General features: G+C 33.3%; 2 protein-coding genes across 2 annotated transcripts in view; one reads left to right on the top strand and one right to left on the bottom strand.

The window, feature by feature from the left end:
• The window catches only part of LOC138707996 (uncharacterized), a 135,967-nt gene that overhangs the window by 42,022 nt on the left and 72,526 nt on the right, over positions 1-21,419 (bottom strand). The gene's annotated exons all lie outside the window — the stretch shown is intronic.
• LOC138709581 (uncharacterized) lies at positions 8,273-18,492 on the top strand. The gene is made up of 4 exons (XM_069840464.1): positions 8,273-8,426; positions 11,514-11,734; positions 15,300-15,407; positions 15,499-18,492. Exons 1-4 carry the CDS (start codon positions 8,283-8,285, stop codon positions 15,632-15,634), a joined length of 609 nt encoding a protein of 202 aa, XP_069696565.1. The 5' UTR covers positions 8,273-8,282; the 3' UTR covers positions 15,635-18,492.

Below are 21,419 nucleotides of genomic sequence, written 5' to 3'. Positions count from 1 at the left end.
TTTCTTTTAGTTCAGAAAAAGAAATATAGGACAAGATTAAAGGAATGTCATGGGAAATAATATTAAGAAATCCTGATAGAATTCCACAAGCATTACGAAAATCTGATTTGTTTACATTAGTGCCAAGCCATGAATGTTTACCAAGCCATCTACACAGTATAGGAATATTCGATATACCTTCCTGTATCCTATACAACACTAATGAAGAAATGAATATGGAACATCTAAAAAAGATGTGCAGCTGTAAGTATAGGAGAGAGATACCTTCATGCAAAAGTATTGGAGTTCAATAAGACTAATGGCTTTGTTGCCAAATGTCCAGGCATTCAACACACAATAGTTATGAAAATTTTTCTTCAGTAATAGAGATAGGGGAGAAAATTAGCCACGGTCTAACTTTTTAATGTAATTTATTTCAAGATGCTCCTCGAAAAAAAGTGGCATATCAGCAGAAACTGCAGTGAAGAATAAAATTGGAGGACACCTTTTTTAACAGAAGTGCTGGATGGGACCTAGTGTCACATTTTCCTAAGGTGAAAAGTTCTTGATTTTTTAGAAGTCAACTGGAAATAAATTATATTACACAGAGTGACCTATATTTTTATATTCAACTTTTTGTTACACTGCAGTACCGAAACCAATCAGATTAAGTGACCCATTCCACCGCTAAAATGTACCGTGTTCCATACCATTGAAAGCACGAAAGAAGCTGTCATTTTATTTCACTTTATTGTGTTCTCCGTGACCACAGAGGAGGCCAAAGCAGCCGCTACTGAGGCCTTCCAGAGAAGTCCTAAGAAATCCATTCGACAGTACCAGCGGGAATCTGGTGTATCCTATGGGTCCGTGCAGCGGTTGATAAAGGAAATGAATTGGCGGCCATGGAAGCCACACTTTGTGCAAGCTCTGTCATGTGAGGACTGTGATATCAGAATGGAGTTTGCGGAGTCTCTACTAGCATGGATTCAAGAGGAACCTAACCTTCTGCGACACATTCTATAGTCAGACGAGAGGATGTGTCCGGGTGCCAAACTAAATGCTTGTGAGAGCAGTACGGAACGTTCAGCCACGTCTGGAAAAATGTTAAGCAAATGCTGGTGCTTACATCGAATTTTAATATTGGTGGAATTTTAAGCAATCCTAATGACTGGACTATTAGTTCATGCTACTTTGATCCTGTCACGTTAATTCATTTACTTATGATAAACGAATAGAAAGTTGGACATAAATATGGGTCGCCCTGTATATTAGACCGTGCAAAATTTTTACTCAACGACGGAATTAGGAATTGATCAAGTCATATTAGCTAGTGACGAGGATACGTTGCAAAGGGGACTATTTGAATTATGTAAAATTACGAAAAATATGAATCTAACTATTTCGAAAGAAAAAACAAAAGTAATGACATTTATGGGCAAAAGGGTGGTGAGATCAAAGGTAGTAGTGGAAGATTATATCATAACTTTTAACTCCCTTGACTGCCATCTATCACATACTCATGAAAAAGATATTGATTATAAAATTGCCAAATTTAATAATATATGTGGGACCATTAGAAGAACACTCCGAATAAAACAAGGAAAGATACACAGATTAAACTATATAAAGTTATGGCAATACCAACGGGCTTATATGCGAGTGAAACTTGGACCTTAAAAGAGAAAGAAAGAAGCCGACTACAGACAGCTGAAATGCGATTTCTTCGAAGTGCGATTTCTTCGACTGGATCACATCAGAAATGAGGAAATAAGAAACAACCTAAAAGTTAACAGCCTCTTAGAAACTGTAGATGAGTATAAACAGAAATGGTGGGAACACGTACAACGCATGAGCCAAGATAGAACCCTGAAAATAATCGCTGACTATGTACCCACTGGCAAAAGAAGTATCGGCCGACCAGCAAAAAGGTGGATACGAGAAATAAAGGAGCCGCAACGGGCTTAAAGCCTACAGCTTGAAGCAGAAGAAGAAGAAGAAGAAGAAGAAGAATACAGAATAATTGCTCTGTTCTGCTCCGAAATATGAGGGGTAAACGGGCGCCAAGAACATTACTTAAATACAGGATCATTACTTTAATGCCTATACAATAAGATATTTCTATGCTTAAATCACTCACCTGGCCTAAGGACATGTACCCGCTGAACCTAACACTTACAGAATTCGTCGTTGACAGGAAACCAACGCAAAGTTTGGTGCCAAAAATTAATGTGTATACACTTCTAATTCACACAGATTAGTGGTTCCATGGGCAACCGCAAGAATGCCACACACGATGAAAAACAATCTCAAAGAGACGAAATACCTAATTCGTACCTTATGTGTAGTACCTGGGACTGGGACTGCCTTTTCAGGCACAAAGCAAAATTTTGAGAAAAAAAAACTTTAGAATGTATAAGGAAAATTATAAAAAAAAAATATCAGTTTCCATAAGATTATTTCCAGAGCTTCAGGTCTATGAACTTAACACAAAGTGGTGCAACTTGTGTTATGTTAATCAGCTTAATTACTGTCAATTAACATCTTCAAGCGAAAAACTGACAATCTGTCAACGTCTCTCAATTCTAATCTACCGAAGGAAGGGAACATTTCATTCTGAGCATCATATTATATCTTCACACAGGTAACAGAATCATACGCCGTGTCTGTAAAAAATATTAACACTTAATAGGATAGTGATCCAGTTTATGTGATTATACTCAGGACTTTGGATACAACATTCTTCAAAATTAAGGTAGGTCATGGCATTTCCATGGTTACAATTAATTTGTGTTCATATCTAAACCTATTGTACAAACGGCTAATACAAGATTCAGCCTTGAGCAAATACCGAAGATTGCGGAAAATATATATGACTGCTTCAACATTTCCACCATGTTGATTACACATTTACCGATTTGTGAAAAGTTCGTTGAAACCGGCTAAGTTGCTGACAATTAAAAAGCGAACAGTGGTCGACCACGTACAGGCCATTTACTGGAAAACATAGTCGCTGTGCAAGAGATTTTCTTACGTAGTCCAAGCAAATCAACAAGACGATTCAGTGCAGAATCTGATCTCTCCGGGTGAACTATTTGCAAAATCTTGGAAGATGCTCCACCACACTATGCTCGGAATGTCCGAAAGTATTTTAAGGAAACATTTTCACCGGAGATGGATTGGTAGAGGAGGATCAATGCAATGGCCAGCACGTTCGCCGGATCTTACTCTCTGCGATTTTTGGCTATGGGTTATGCTGAAAAATCATGTAGCGATGTATGCAATCAAGCCACGTAATATTGAAGATCTGCGAGAGAGAGAGAGAGAGAGAGAGAGCGAGAGAGAGAGAGTATGAGGGATGTAATTTAAGCAATTCCATGAGAAATGTGTATCAAACTTCTGCAAACCACGTGGACAAGGTTCCTTATACCTTGGTAAATGAGTGGAGTAATTTTGGAATTAGTGTATGTAAGTGTGAATCAATACGGATATCAATGTTAACATTTTATAAAGACACACTGTATAACGATAAACATAATTTTTTCCTGTGACAGATTTCCAGTTTTTGTAAAGAATATTAAATAGAAAGAAACTGAAAGTAACAAGAAGAATTTTATTTATACCTATTATTATATTATTACTATTATTATTATTATTATTATTATTATTATTATTATTATTATTATTTAACTTCATTAACTTCATTAATAACTGAACAATTGCAATTTATATCGGAACAGTCAAAATTATGCATTTTCATTTTTAGTGTAGATGAAATTGGTTTATTACTTTTATTATTTAAAGAAAATAGGCATTAAGGAGAAGAAAAAAAATTAATTACTTTCAAACTGCCCAAAAATCTATTCACAAGCAAAACTATATCAGCCATGAGTGACAGTTTTAATCTATCGACGTGCCAAAGAACGGCATTCCTGGAAGGAATTCTTTCAGAATATAGAGTTTCACATGAAAAAAAAAAAATCAACTCTTTCAATTAAAACTATATTGACAGAAATCATCAGGTAAGGAAACTAAATTACATTCACCGCACCAAGCACCCAAAATTTCTTCGTGAGTGCAACCTGGCTCCCTAAATTCAGGAAAGGAAATATAGAAATATTAGCGAGTCTCGTATCTGGTATACCAGACTTTGAAAAAGGTAAATTTCTTTGTATTCTGATAACTGAAGATCTCCCCGGGAAAATTACGTTACATAAAATTATTGAAATACGTGATTCAGTTGGAAGAAGTAATTTGAAGTATTTATTTATAACAATCAATTATTTCATTGAATAATTGAATAAACTTGTATCCATGATAAGTCAAAAGGTTGTACCAGCGAATAGGGATTATAAAGTATGGACACTTCGTGTCGGTACCTTTGATGCAGCCGGACTGATTTCAATGACCTTCAAGCCAGCTAAAGCGTCAGATTCTGCTTTCTCCCTAGAGTTGGCGCTGACATCACACCAGCTAGCAGTCGACACAGCGGAAATATAACACATATAATTAATACATCTAGGTACATTATGTACTCAAATAAAATAAATTGAATCCATAAAATAATAAATCCTTCATTAACTGCAATGTCTAGACTCTAGAGTTCCTTTATAATGAGAGTTGAGACGTTGACCCCAACAACAATTAAAATATGTAATGATCTGATAGCGCTGAAAATGGAAAAACAAAACTCTTATGAGAAGTAAAACCATATTCCTATATAATATTATATACCAATATTAAACGAATTCGATACTTAATTTTATAATGTATTATATTATTCTATAATATATTGTATTATATCTGAAATATAAAATATTATTATTACAACTAGTTTGTCACTGAGAAATAAGGAAAATCTGTTAACTTGAATTTATTTCAAGCAAAGCGTTACTGGATTATGCAATAAGGTAGGCGATGTTTGGATCCTGTGCTTTAACTCTATTCTCAATTGTTATCTTAGCGTATGCTCGATTACACTACCTCTAGCGCTTGAAAGTGGAACTAACCGCTGGCGCACAGAGATACAAAACACAGGAAAATTCGCTCAGTGTCCATTCTTTATAATCCCTATTCGCTGGTTGTACTAGTAAATACAGATCTAATGAAATACGCCCTTGAAATTCTTTTCCTTTCTTCTCAAACATGAATTAGAGTTCTCTGAGTGACGACTTCTGTAACAGAACTCAATGTATGTTATATTCGCTCTTTACCCTTAAATTGGCAAATCTTCATTTCTCATAGCAGTTTATTAAACCTTGTCGGACCGTAAAGAAAACAACTATCGCAATGCCCATATTTTATATGATCCATAGTATTATCCCTACCAATTTTTTTTCTATTGTTCTATTGAAATTATAGCATATAGCCTATTAACCTGTTGTATCCTATAGGGTACTTTGCAAATTTAAGGGTTAATTCACCCAGAATTCTAGTTCCACTGCCATCCGGAAGGATGCGACATGTGATGAAAAAAAAAAGAGATAGTAGAAGAAATTTGGCGTAAGGACTAAATATGGACACCTACATTCTGTTTATTACGAGGGAATGAAACTGCCTTTTCACGTACAGTATGCAACTATAAAAAATAATAATACGAGTATGCTTAAGAAAGTGGAAGGAAAGCTGTATTAATATATTTCCAGTTCATGTAGGGTCACGTTCAGAGCTTGAGGTCTATGAGCTAGAGACATAATGTGTTGCAACTTGCTTCATGTTTTTTTCTTTTTTTTTAATTGGGTTATTTTACGACGCTGTATCAACATCTAGGTTATTTAGCGTCTGAATGATATAAAGGTGATAATGCCGGTGAAATGAGTCCGGGATCCAGCACCGAAAGTTACCCAGCATTTGCTCGTATTGGGTTGAGGGAAAACCCCGGAAAAAACCTCAACCAAGTAACTTGCTCCGACAGGGATTCGAACCCGGGCCACCTGGTTTCGCAGCCAGACATGCTGACCGTTACTCCACAGGTGTGGACTGCTTCATGTTAATTGACTTAATTTCTTTCAATTACCATCTTCAAACGGGAAACAAACCATGTGTTGAAGTCTGTCTTGAAGCACTCAATGCAAAACTACCAAAGAAGGGAAACATTTCTTTCTGGACATCATATTTCTTCATATAGGTACGTAAGAGAATATAATAATAATAATAATAATAATAATAATAATAACAAACATAATTTTTTCAGTGTTACATTTATGAATGAGGCAAAACTTTTTTGAAGAATATTAAGTGGAAAGGGACGGAGAGTCGCGAGAATAATAAAATTATGTACGGTGTAGCAACAAGAACGCCGGATTTAATAATGCGAATAAATTAACCGCTGGACTTATAATCCTGTGGACTCGGGATCCATTCCCGACGTACTTCCGATTTATAACATGTGTTGGGCAAGTCCGTGGTTCAGGTAACACAGGGGTTTTTCCAAGAACTCCGGTTCCCCTGTGGCATCCCAAAAAATCTCCACATCATTTCATTTCAGCGCAGAAGAAGATATTGTATGATGAACGTTAAAATACGTGGATCTTATGCGGAAGTAAGAGGAAAGCGGAAAATAGGAAAGAGAAGAGAATGCTGGGTTTACAGTGAAGCACCTATCCCTGGGCAAAACACTATGAATGAATGAATGAATGAATGAATGAATGAATGAATGATTTAAGGAATTATTTTTTGCAAAATTTGTGAGACATATACAGACAAATTTTATTGTTAATTTTTATCATTTCATTTACTATTGTTGTGCTATTATTATAGACATTATTCTACCCAATTCTTGGCCAATCGATGCTGCTTAGAACATTAATAATAGGTCCTAATAATAAATGAAATAAATAATTAGACTTACTACTACTACTACTACTACTACTACTACTACTACTACTACTACTACTACTACTACTAATAATAATAATAATAATAATAATAATAATAATGATTTATTTTAGCTGGCAGAGTTAAGGCCGTAAGGCCTTCTCTTCCAGTCAACCAGCAAAAGTATACATCCATATGTATCAACTTACAAAGAATTCGATAATTTGATTTAGATAAGAGCTACATGTATACAAGAGTTATTCACGAATTAAACAACAAAATATTATGAACTATTAATTAAACACTAAAATACAAACTATATAGCGGAATTAAACTAAAATACATAGAATGTTAATATATTTCAAATAATGTTAGATAATAGAAAGAGATTATTATGAGACAATTTTGAAAATACAGCACTATCAGGATTCATGTCTAAAGGAAGGAGTAACAATGTAGACAGTGATAGTTTAAGTCAGTATGATTGGAGTGAAATGCTAAGAATGTTATCTTTTAAGCTGTTTTTGAAAGTGTTTATTGTCTTGCAGCCCCTAATACTTTGTGACAGGGAATTCCATTGTCGCGAGGTGAATACTGTAAAAGATGATGAATAACGAGATGTTCTATGAAGAGGTATACTTAATGTGCCACAGATAAGTGATCTGGTATTTATGTCGTGGTTAGAGTATAGATAAGAGAAACGAGACGAAAGGTAATTTGGTGTTAAGGTGTGCAGAATTCGAAAGAGCAATGACAAGGAGTGTAAAGTTCTGCGTTCTTTAAGTCGGAGCCACGAAAGACTTGCGAAGGACGGTGATATGTGATCATATCGTCGGATGTTGCACACGTATCTGACGCACATATTCTCAGCTCGCTGTAACTTGACTGACAGTTCAGAACTTAGGTCACTTAACAAAACGTCACAATAATCGAAATGCGGCATTACTAGGGTTTGCACTAGGGTAAGTTTTAGTTGCTGGGGCAAGAAGTTTCTCAAGCGACTCAAACAGTGAATGGAGGAACAGATTTTTTTTGTCGTTTCTTTAAGTTGAAAATTCCAATTCAAATTAATGTCATCAACATATTATAATCTTTGATTTCCTCAGGGTTACAGTGGGAAATTTTGGTGATGTAATTTGGTTGTTATTGTTATGTGATTATTATGATATTGTCATTACTGTTATTATTATTATTATTATTATTATTATTATTGTTATTATTATTATTATTATTGTTTCTATGTATTACGGTAATTAACATGAATCTCAAATGTGTGTTATTTGAAATTTGCATTCTGTACTTACACTCTCAATATTCTAAAAGAAAATGAAAAATAATAATAACATAAAATAAAAAAAATCTCAATGTCGTGAAGTTTATGTGGACATATCGATTACAATATGAGCAGTTATGAATGAGGTGTACATATAAGCTAGCTATCTCCATATTAATTTGCATATTGTCTGTCTTGCGTAGGATAATGCTTGAATATGATGCGACAACTGATCTGTCTGTTGCTTTCTATTGAAGTGGTGAGGTTTTGCGGCTGTGAAGTTGAAAGTAGCAACAAATATAATAAAGTGCTTTCCAGAAAGAGGCGATATCTAACTTTCCCAGCAGGGAGTTCTTTTGTGGTAAGTATAGTAACGACAATAGCAATAATAATAATAATAATAATAATAATAATAATAATAATAATAATAATAATAATAATTCTTTATTTATATTGGCAGAGTTAAGCCCATAGGGCCTTCTGTTACATTCTATCAGGTCACAAAGTATACAATCAGTGAAAAATTTAAAAAAAGTTAAGGAACAGAATACTAACATATTACAAAAAATTATGATAATCTATACTAATAATAAATCTGTAGCCGAAATTTTTCTTTTAATTTTCGATTTTCCAAAAATAATTGGTCCTAACATATATAATTAACCACCCTGAAACCGAAAATCACATTTTTGAAATTTTTGTTTTTATGTCTGTCTGTATGTTTGTTACCTTTTCTCGCGATAATGGCTAAACCGATTTATATGAAAATTGGAATACAAATTAAGTTAGTTATAACTTAGATTTTAGGCTGTATGGCATTCAAAATACTTTATTTAAAAGGGGGGTTATAAGGGGGCCTGAATTAAATAAATCGAAATATCTCGCTTATTATTGATTTTTGTGAAAACTGTTACATAACAAAAGTTTCTTTAAAACCGATTTACGATAACTTTTATTCTTTACAAAATTTTGATAGGACTGATATTTAATGAGATAAATGAGTTTTAAAATTAAAATAACGCCATCTAAGACGGTGCAATGAATTAAGAACAAATGACTTCGTCTATAAGGGGCCTTGGACAACAACAATCGAAACAGGGGCCTTGGACATCAACAATCGAAAGCTATTATACATAGCCAACAGACAATGTTCCTGTGTTTGTATGAAGTAATATCAGAAGCTAAATTACAGTAACCGATTTGTATTTTTAATTATTATTTCACCATTGCAAAGTGTAGTTTCTCTAGATGGACATAATGGTATAATGTTATTACAGTAACGTTTAAGTAAATCGAGGACAGGTAAGATTAAAATAGCCTCTTATGCACAGAAAATTTGATAGGCTATTTTGTACATTCGTTTTCTGTATTTCTTAAAATAATATTTATGTACACTCATTTTAATCTCAGAGAATTAACGAACAACGAGAGTGTATTGATTTAGTATGCAGTAATAGTACGTTAGCTTAGCAATCCATTATTTTATAATTCACATTTTAACTATGCTCAATTGAATCGTGTTAAAATACATAAAATATATATGCAATAAATGCAATGCAAAAAAATGGGTAATGAGCGAAGCAGATTATCTTGCGCTGTTGTAAAAGTTGTTGCCTGGATCAAAAATCCTATTTCAATTATGTAATTACTTTATATTTATTTCTAACAGGTGCAGCGGAGCGCACGGGTATGGTTAGTAGCATAATAAATCGACACTAAACAACATGAAAATAATACTATAATAGAAAAAAAAGAAAGTAAAATACATTGAAATATAATAAAAGCAACTCATTTAGTACAAATAGTTAATATGAAGAACGTAAGGAAGAATATAACAAAATGAAATGTAATAAAATAATAAAAAAAGAAAATAAATACGAAAATTAAATAAAATTCACAATAAAAAGGGTATGATAATAAATTCATCTGGTGATCAAGAGACCAAAAAGGGGAAAGGAGGAAAAAAGATATTTATATATTTTTACAAAACTATCGCAGAGATGAGGGTTTATAACTGAAAGGATTCTGAATTTAAAAAGTGTAATTTTAGTTTATTTTTGAAACTAGACAATGTCCAACAGTCTCTGACATGTTGTGGTAGAGAGTTCCAGAGATGAGCTGCAGAGACGGTAAAAGATGAAGAGTAGAAGGGTGTTCTGTGTTTAGGAATGCAGAGTGTAATATGGTGTTGTAAGCAAGTATCTATTTCGTGATATGAGGACAAATGTTGAAAACGAGAAGCTAAGTAGCTAGGGTTAGAGGTTTGAAGAATATTGAAGAGTAAAGTGAGAGAGTGAATAGTTCTTCGCTCTTTGAGACGGGCCCAGGACAGCATATTTAGTGAAGGTGTGATGCGGTCAGATCTATGGACGTTGCAAATAAATCGAACACATGCATTACGAACACGCTGTAGTCTGTCTGTCAGTCTCATGTTAAGGTCAGTGCAGAGAGTGTCACAGTAATCAAAATGAGGCATCAAGAGCGACTGCACTAAATTCTTCTTGAGAAGCAACGGAAGGAAATTTCGAATTCATTAGAGACAAATAAAGTCTAATTAATTTTAAGTAAATATATTAATTTCACAAATAATTCAGTAAATAAAGGGTGCGGCAAAACATCCTCCTTAATTTAAAGTATAAATAAAGGACAGATGGATAAAAATAAGGAAACTGTATTAATATGAACTGTATCTAAACAGTGGGAAATTTAGGTTTACATGCGTTGTCATAACGATATCAAATGACATGTGCATAACAACAAGAATTGAATAGGACATTGAATACACGGAATTGACATTCAATTAGTGCAAATTGTAATCTGTAACGAATTCCAACTATGCCGTGGACGGGTGAAGAACGTGCTTACGCTGTGGTGTCGTTTCTGGTAAGTGGTAATTCCGTTATCGCTGCTTAGATATTTCCCGGACGCTTAATTTCTTCACGTGGCGACGTCCCCTGGCCAGCACGATCACCAGACCTTGCACCCTGCGATTTTTTTCTATGGGGGCAACTTAAGGCTGAGGTGTTCAAACATCGGCAAAGGACTTTGCCAGACCTAAGAAATGCAATACAAGAAGAAATTGGCCTTATTCCTCAAGAAATGCTAGTTAGAGTGATGCAGAATTTCTGAAGTCGCATTCAACAATGCATTGATAGTGAAGGACACCACTTGAGAGACACGTTATTGGAAAAATGAAAAATTCCCACTGTTAAGATACCATTCATATTAATAAAGTTTCCTTATTTTGATCCATCTGTTTTTTATTTAAACTTTAAATTAGGGAGGATGATTTGCCGCACTCTGTATAAGGAGTACTGGGAGTTTTAGTCACACTGCAGGTCTTGAGACTGCATGCATATATTAGAGGCGTTAGCCAACTCAAATATTCACGCGCTCACATCTATTCCGATCGTGTACCTACAATGAGGTAAATGTATTTATGTTGCAGGTAAATTTATCCTTTGCTAATTCTTATATATGGGAACTGACACCAGCGCCCACGTGGAATTGCATTTGCGAGGCTGATCTGGGGTTCAGCCTGCCCAACAGCACCCGGCTCTATTTCAATAGGGGTCCTGGAAGAGAGGGCAGGAGTTCCCCCGGGCACCATGAACTACACAGAAGAGAGCGACTAGAGCTGTTTCGCAATGTTGAGGCCTTGATGGACTTGTAAGTAGCGGCGAACGTTAGTCAAGATAGATATTCGATAAGACACCAGAGTTAGAGCATTCCAATTCCAGTGGCACTGCAGCCTTTTAGCATGGTGCCCACACATGATATTAATCACTAATCATCTGTATGTAAGTCTTTCTTCAAAATTTAAATATACAAGAAGAAGATATGGCAATTAAGAGTGCTAGAGTCGCGTCCAAAGTAACAGTTTCTATTTATTATTTATTTATTTTGCTAGTAAATCAGAAATGTAATAAAAAAGGACAACATACAAAACTATACCAAATTTCTAGGACTTTTTATAGACTCCAGTTTAACGTGGCAAAAACATATCGAATATATATGCACAAAATTATCAAGAGTTATATATTTATTAAATAAATTAGTGACTTGCGTTTCTCAAAATTATTTAAGATGTGCCTACTTTTCGTTCTTTCAGTCGATAATTAGGTATGCCTTAATTTTCTGGGGAAATGGTAGCAAAATTGGAAGTGTTTTGATTTTGCAAAAGAAAGCCATTAGAATTCTATGTCAATCAAACTATCTTGAACATTGTCGACCTCTTTTCAAACAATCACAGATATTAACTGTCATAAATTTATATATATACGATCTAGTCCTTTACACTCGACAAAATATAGACAATTACTCGTTAATAGCCAATATACATGATCATGAAATTAGAAATAGTGAACAAATTAATATTCCATACTGTAGATTACATAAAACTAGTACAAATTTTTCTGTCATGGGGATGAAATTGTATAATAAGCTTCCCAGTCAATATTATAAGTTACCAGCCAATAGTTTCAAAGCTATATTTTATAATTGGCTTTTAATTAATCCTTTCTACTCTGTAGATGAGTTTCTTAACATAAATTCATAAGAAATTATTTTAATAAATAAAGTAATTTACATTTAGTTACAATTATTACATTAAGAGTGAAGTGTTTTCATTAATTTTAGAGTTTCAAAATGTTTTGTGTTTTCATCCTAATTAAACTTTACTTTTTTCAATTATATGTGTATTTTCAAATGTATGTTGTGACGAAGCCTATCACTGTATGTTTAATGGCTTAATAAATTGAATTGAATTGAATGAATATAAGTTAATATAATATAAACTACCCCACTCCTGAATTAGTAAGACTCATACTCAGGAGAGGATTCCAATACAAACAAAATAAAATTGAGAGTGAGTAAATCACAGATTAAAAAAATGTTAAGTATCTTTAAATTCAAATTATAAATCCAATACAATTTTTATTATTATTATTATTATTATTATTATTATTATTATTAATTTGGAGAGGATTACTGGTTAAAATATTATTAGAATAACTTTTTTTAATAACCTGGGACCTTGACGCATGCTATCATATACAGCTCCATTGGTTTTACATTTAGGTTCAGATAAACTCAGAAAATTCATGTTTTTAGTTCTATATTTATGTACAGTAATGGCAAAAAAAACCGGACCGACCATCGTAGCTGATACAAAAGAATCCTGTGCTGTGTATTCTGTCAAACTGTGGTAATTTTAATATGGCTAGTGAAGCTAGAGGTATGTACTGCTATTTAATGTAAAAATACGCAGTTATCTTTGCCGAATAGAGGTAGGAATGTAATATTGATGCCATATGAAAATAAAATTCTTAAAGTTTTTTCGTCTGTAAGTTTGAGGCACTGAAGGAAACAAAATACTGTAAGAATCGAACAAATGCAATAAATGTCATTGTTACAATTAATTATACAAGATGGATGTGTTTTGTGACTAGCAAAATTTGAATCTGTGACTCTGAAATCAGCTACAGGGATCGGTCCGGTTTTTTTGCCACTACTGTACATACTTACTTAATGGCTTTTAAGGGACCCGGAGGTTCATTGCCGTCCTCACATAAGCCCGCCATTGGTCCCTATCCTGAGCAAGATTAATCCAGTCTCTACCATCATATCCCACCTCACTCAAATACATTTTAATATTATCTTCCCATCTTTTCCCGTCCGGCCACCCAACTAACACTCTATATGCATTTCTGGATTCGCCCATACGTGCTACATACCCTGCCCATCTCAAACGTCTGGATTTAATGTTCCTAATTATGTCAGGTGAAGAATACAATGCGTGCAGTTCTGTGATGTGTAAATTTCTCCATTCTCCCGTAACTTCATCCCTCTTAGCCCCAAATATTTTCCTAAGTACCTTATTCTCAAACACCCTTAACCTATGTTCCTCTCTCAAAGTGAGAGTTCAAGTTTCAAAACCGGTAATATAACTGTTTTATAAATTCTAACTTTCGGATTTTTTTGACAGCAGACTGGATGATAAAAGCTTCTCAACCGAATAATAACAGACATTTCCCATATTTCTATATTTATGTATATACATTTCAAAATTATTAAAATTTTTGTGAAAATATTTATAAAAATAATAGTAATATGCGTTACAAGAGCGGTATGTTGAAGTTTTCATGTTCGAGAAAAAGTTTGAAAAACCGAAACGTAGTTGAGCTTTTTTAATTTCGAGAATTGAAAGAAAACATACCGCTCGTGTATCGTACATTATTTTGTGCGAAGATCGTTTATTACATACCTGAAAGAGGAATTTCTAATTAGTTGCAATGAAATCTCCATCTTGGTTTCTATTCAATGACAGCAAATTTGCAAAACAAAAATATCTATCTTCAACATTGTTGCTTTAAAATGTTTTCTGTGTTTACTATATTCAGCTGGCCGTGATATACGTCTGTCTTTTTTTCCCCCAGTCTAAGATGAGTCTGGAATCTTGTTGATTTTTTCACGGCTTCCTTAATGTTACTTGCATCACGAATGCAGTAACTTTAGTGGAGTTGTAGAGTTTACTTAATTTTTGCAAATATTTAAAAACAATAGTTAACAGTGCAATTTAGGTGAAATTGCAGTGGTAGGCTAAGTTTCCAATTTATAATTATTACTATATTGAACGTCTCTAAAAATAATATGTTAAAAGCCTAAAGTAATAAAATCAATATGTCACTTAAGCGGTAAGAAGAGGGAAATTGTTATGTGTGTTAGGTTGGGAATACTAAATGTGGAATTTTAGAGTTTTCGTGGATTGGTTTTGTGCGGAAACCAAGCAAATACGCACGAACTCGCAAAAATAATAAATTTGTTTAGTGTTGAAAACTTTGAAATGTTTAAACAATAGTTAAGCTCAGTAATCTTTCTGCTTTTTAAATCAAATTGTTAATACTTTTTTCTGTAGTAAAATTAAGGAATAAGGGTTGGATTTATAAGTTCCACTCCATCCTATAATACCATACATAAATATAGATTTAAAAATAATGCTAAAAATTGTACGTAAACAGTTAGTTGACGAAATATTTCTTAAAACAATAAAATCATATATATTGTTTTACGTAATTTGTTACAAATATAATGAATATGATTATTCAATTTTAAATGATTATCAATAATAACACCAAAGTATTTAACCTCATTAACTTCATTGTAATTAGGTTATCCTGTATGTTGATATCTTGAAATAAATACATGTAATAAAATTTGTTTCATTTGTTTCCAGATACGGGGTCGATGGTCGCTCTTGCATGCTAGACGCGCTTTGCGAAGCGAAGAAAATACTTAAACCCGGAAGGTCTCTCGTAGAAGACATATTATACGTCACATTTAAGTAAATATTTTAATTATATTTTGAAAAAGCCACAGTATACTTTTATTATACTTTTCCAGAATAATATCTAATTGTGATATTCATTTCTCAGAGTTCCTGAAGGAGGCGGAGACGAGTTCGAAGCATATGACTATGACCGAGCTTCGAACCAAGCGTTCTGCAAGTCTGTCGGCAGCCGTTGTCCGTTTTCTTTACTCCGGTACTTACTCCAAGACGAAAGCACTTAACTTAGTATTGTCACATCACTACAAACACCCGTATAAAAATGTAGCTTCAACAATTCTGTATATCATGAGACAAATATATAAAAATGATTTTTCATAAAATAACATCACATATCTTTTTCTCTTCTAGTAATCTAGTGAAACCAGATGAGAAACCTAGCATCAGTAGTGCCTCTAACGTGTCACTTCAATTTCTGACTATCTCTAAACTACATGATTCTATACAGAGTGAAAATGAACCTATTATATTAATTCACAGAGGTAATAGATCAAGTCAATGTGAAAAGATTTGTCAAATAAGTTTTTTGATTCGTCCAGTTGTTCTGATAATGCAAAATGTAAAGTGTTGCAACGCTGCAAACAGTACCTGAAATCATTACTCCGTATCCACTCTACAAGATTTGCGAGAAGAGAATGTAAACAAAAACGTTTCAGCAGATATGTTTCGATCAAATTACTGTACATAAAAATATAAATTATTCAATGAATTAATTATACGTAAATTTTTTGGTTTTCAAAATTCTTTATTACGCCAAATTTAATACCATGAAATTTATTTAACATTCAGAGTATCTGTTGATTTCTTTGCTTTTTACGTAATTACAAAATAGTGAAAATGTACATTCTTATAAAATAAAACTACTTCAATTAAAGGTTTCTTTATATTTGATGTAAACCCAAAATAGCATTGTTACGAATACACATCAACTGTAACTCCATGTCCATTTAAGTTATTTTCTTTGAAGAAATAAAAAAATACTTTAATTTTTCCTCTCATTGAGGTTCTAGCTGATATGTAAATCTATTATCATGCGGTATATCTCAGAGGAAAAAGAATTAGTTGATATGCATGTGAAGTCTGACTAGTGTAATATGTAGCTAGTCGGCGATGTATGCAATGTAGGGGGAAAGGAGCTGGCCACCCTACCCCATTATCTCCTGGCCTAGTTGCCTCATAAATGGTGCCTTCTTGGTATCACTTGTAAGGTTCAGACCTGTCTTCGAAGAGTTGATTAAAGAATAACAATAATTTAGAAAAGAAATTAAGTTTACGTTCAAATATCTTGGAGCAACAGTATCAAATATAGTAACTGACGCTTGGGAGGAAATTAAGCGCAGAATAAATATGGGAAATACTTATTATTATTCGGTTGAGAAGCTTTTTTCATCTGTCTGCTCTCAAAAAAGCTGAAAGTTAAAATATTTTATAAAATTCCATGGTATTCATACATTGCTTACAGCTAGAATATGGAACAAGTCAAAAAACGTAATACTATTAAAAAATCTTAATTTATAGTCACAGTCTAGATGAAATATATACAGACGAGATTTACAATATAGTCTACTAGTACAAAACAAAGTTTTAGTATCACTTTCATGAAGTGTTATTGAATGTCATGAATTCACCTACAGAATAGAAGGCGTGAGAAATTAGGTACTTCTTTAATTTGGCCTTAAATAATTGTATGTTTTGAGTTTCATTTTTTATATCGATAGGGAGGCTATTAAAAGTTTTTAATGCCATATAACGCACTCCTTTTTGATAGCATGATAGACTTGCCGATGGAGTATTAAAGTCACTTTTTGACGTGTATTTATGCTATGAACTGTTGAATTAGTTACAAAGTTTTCACGATTACATACGAGGAAGATTATTAATGAAAAGATATATGACAAGCCATGGGCATTATTTGTAGTTTTTTGAAAACAGTCCTACACGATTCCCTAGATTTGACACCTACTATTATTCTAATTACTCTTTTTTGTAATAGAAATATATTGTTACTATCTGTGGAATTTCCCCAGAATATTATTCCAAAACTCATTACCGAGTGGAAGTATGCAAAGTATATTGTTTTTAAGGTATTGATATTTACTATCTTTTGCATAGATCTAATAGCAAAACAAGCTCTAATAGCAAGACAAGCAAACAACAATATTACCGGTTGTTCTGTATGGCTGTGGAACTTGGACTCTCATTTTGAGAGAGGAACAGAGGTTAAGGGTGTTTGAGAATAAGGTGCTTAGTAACTTAGGTTTATGGTAAAACATCAGGGAGCGATAAAATAGACATAGTTAGTACATTAGAACCAGGATATCGAACAGGCAAAGTACCTATTGGAAATAAAAAGGTGGAAGACGTGAAAAAGTAGTTAAATATATGTCCTCAGAATCCAAAAACTGTCACTGAAGAGAGAGAATAGTCAATTTTTTTGTAGGCCTACTTGTTACATAGAATTTTTATGTGATTTGTGTAAACTTGTGTATAATATTATTGTATATAGTTATTTTCAGAGAAGTGTGTTATATTTAAGGTACCTCATCATACATAAAATGTATATTGAATTCAATAATATCACTATTATTTTATTTTTAAACTAATACATATTCACTTTTCCTTGTAATAATTCAATATATTAGTTTTAAGTTCAATACAATTGAAGAGTCCACTGCAAGAATGATGGATGTCACTTTCTTGTCGAAAATGAACCAAGACTGTCAATGCATAGCTTAAGACATATAGAATGTACATACAGAGTTATATGGCATTAACACTGATAGTCATTGTCCAGTAATGATCGGAAAATCACAATTAAGCTTTAAGCGCTAGGCATTTCAAACTTTCAATTGCTTCTCCTGCAAAATGTATTCCAAATGACATCCATCATTCTTGCAGTGGACTCTTCAAATGTTCTAGTTTCTGCAGATTTGCAGAAATTTCTGTAATGAGTATAATTTTGAAAGAAACTGTTAAAAACTGTAAAATAAATATGTTAAACGAATGTATGTACGAGTATTTTCGGATTTTCTTTGTTAAAACAGAATGTCAATTTTCGGAAATACATTTAAAATCAAAAAGCTAATTTATATGCAGTGATAATTGAAGTAGGAATGCTTTAAAGTATGTGTAAGCATAATCACTTGAATACAGTTAGTATTAATTGAAATAAACAGTTTTTTCCTTCTATTGCAAACCTTGAAATTTTGACTTATTGTTTTTCACAAAATCCCGTTTCAATTTTAAACACAATTTCTACAACGAGATGCTCAAGTCAAAGTCTATCTCCAGTTTTTATTCTCAACTCTGTCTCACTATTTTTGTCTGTGTCCGCCACAGACTGAAGCACAGTCAATCGGCATGATGCTGTTCGATGTGTCCAGGTGAGTACTAATGTTTCACGTTTTCTTTTGTAAATCATATTTCACTAGCCGGCGTTGCACGGGTTTTTCTTTCTGCTTCTATTTTTAATTAAACTAGTTATTACATTTTCGGAAATCTCGGAAACCTAACTATAGATAACTAAAACGAATTGTCTTTACCTAAGCTAACTTAACGTCACTTACATGAATTGATGAACTCCTTAGCGAAATGCCTGCCAAGCGTTAACTCAATTTAAAACAGTTGTAAATCAGGCACTGAAAAGAAAACATGTCTCATGTGCCTGACGTTCAATGATTCTTTTTTAATTTCATATATCTATTTGTTTTTATTTATTTATTCTGGTGTAGTTAAGGCCATTAGACCTTCTCTTCCACACCGCCAGTAATACAAATAACATAATAGACAAAATCAAACTATGAACAATGTAAAACCCTACGATAATATGATTCCTTTTCCTCTTTCTGATCAGTTTCAGCATCGAATCAATATGTACATATATAATTTAATTTATATTGGAAGTTTTTTACTCCTTGACCGCTGTACAATCATTTATATCATACCCGTTTTTTTTTTATATGACTTGGAAAACTATATCTCACAAATTCAGAACATATTATATTAATTTATTATTTTGTACACAGAATACAGATATAATATAAACTCGCAATAAGTCATTTTTTAACATAAAGACTAATACTCTGAGAGACGTAAAGGCTTAACGGAATTTTAGAAATTAAGAGATTGTTATTTCCACAACGCATAACATACTACATTTGCAACGTGATTATACATATATCCAAAGAGAAATTATATTTTAAATATTTTATTTTGAATCCGTACAATATTGTTCTCAACTCCGTCTGTTGTTACACTTAATTTTTTAGTCACTGAAAAAATCTGTGATCTTTTCTATACAACCTGAACCCATAGTTTTGCATGCCTTAGTTGGGGTGGTCAATGATGCCAATACAGAAAAACGAAGTTTTGCTAATGGAATTCAACTACCTCCCGTATTACCTTCGTCGGAGTCGTGAATTTTTGACGGAGGTGACATAAATCAAGTATTTGTTTTAGTTTTTTTTTCTGAGTATTATTTTTATCAATCGAAATCAAGAGCTAATCACCGTAGTACATTGACAGATAAGACACGCGCCTTTGTATCAAGTATGTCAACGGTATTCTTTACACAGATGTATTAACACAGTTTTTTTTTATTCCTCTTCTTTTTAGCTCTTTGCTTACATAATTTTGTAGGTTATGTTGATGATTTTTCCTGCAGTATTTAAAGTACTGTTTTCCTAAACTGTTGTTGAACTTCTACCACTGAAATCTCTCTGATCTAACCAAAGGGACGGAGTTGATACTTAATTACTTACTGGCTTTTAAGGAACCCGGAGGTTAATTGCCGCCCTCACATAAGCCCGCCATCGGTCCCTATCCTGAGCAAGATTAATCCAGTCTCTATCATCATATTCCACCTCCCTCAAATCCATTTTAATATTATCCTCTCATCTACGTCTCGGCCTCCCCAAAGGTCTTATTCCCTCCGGCCTCTCAACTAACACTCTATATGCATTTCTGGATTCGCGCATACGTGCTAAATGCCCTGCCCATCTCAAACGTCTGGATTTAATGTCCCTAATTATGTCAGGTGAAGAATACAATGCGTGCAGTTCTGTGTTGTGTAACTTTCTCCATTCTCCTGTAACTTCATCCCTCTTAGCCCCAAATATTTTCCTAAGCACTTTATTCTCAAACACCCTTAACCTATGTTCCTCTCTCAAAGTGAGAGTCCAAGTTTCACAACCATAAAGAACAGCCGATAATATAACTGTTTTATAAACAGTTATATTACCGGATAGTACATGTTAAATATGGAAAAATAAAACCATGAAATTATTTGACTTGCAGATCCTATGATAGCTTTTACATTTTTCTAAGCCAGTAACTAAATAAAACTAAAGCAATATAATAATTTCTTTTTACTGAATTAGTTACACTCGAAAGGATCCATCTAACTTATTTGACAATCCATCTTAGTATCATGTCTACCGTTAGGCGTATATGGTTACACGTGTCTAAGTATTCATAGAAAACATATTCAGCAACTGTATAATGCCTTTTCGCTGAAGTTCCATTCTAATTATCTACGTGGACCAACAATAATTTTAACCTATGGGATTGTTTACTTATTTGAATTCTGTACACAAAGCAAGACCGTAGCCGACAACCAAGAACACTGCTGGCTTGAATAGATATGTAAGGAGAAAGCTAGGAAGCAAACTATTGTCATCAGAAGTTCTTCATAGTTGCACCAAAGTGCAAGTAGCATTAACTTCGTTAGTTATAACTAACTAACAAGTCTCAACTAAGTAACACCATCAGTTAACTTCTACACTACAAGAGAATGACGATCACTAGTTGGCCATGTAAGTGTACAATTGTATCTTAGACACGCTGATAGATAAATTTCTTTACGATAGAAGTTCATGAAAGCCTATTTAAAGAGCAATTGGTAAAATTATTTACTTAATAAGAATAAAAAGTTGAGCACCACAATCTACGTAAGATAATGCAGTATTCAAGCTATTTAACAAGCTGCAAGCGTCTTTACTTTTACCACTT

This window comes from Periplaneta americana, chromosome 1, assembly GCF_040183065.1.
Source record: "Periplaneta americana isolate PAMFEO1 chromosome 1, P.americana_PAMFEO1_priV1, whole genome shotgun sequence".
Taxonomy (NCBI): Eukaryota; Metazoa; Arthropoda; class Insecta; order Blattodea; family Blattidae; genus Periplaneta; species Periplaneta americana.
Note: the sequence above shows the minus strand (reverse complement) of the source record. Positions and strands in the feature narration are given on the sequence as shown.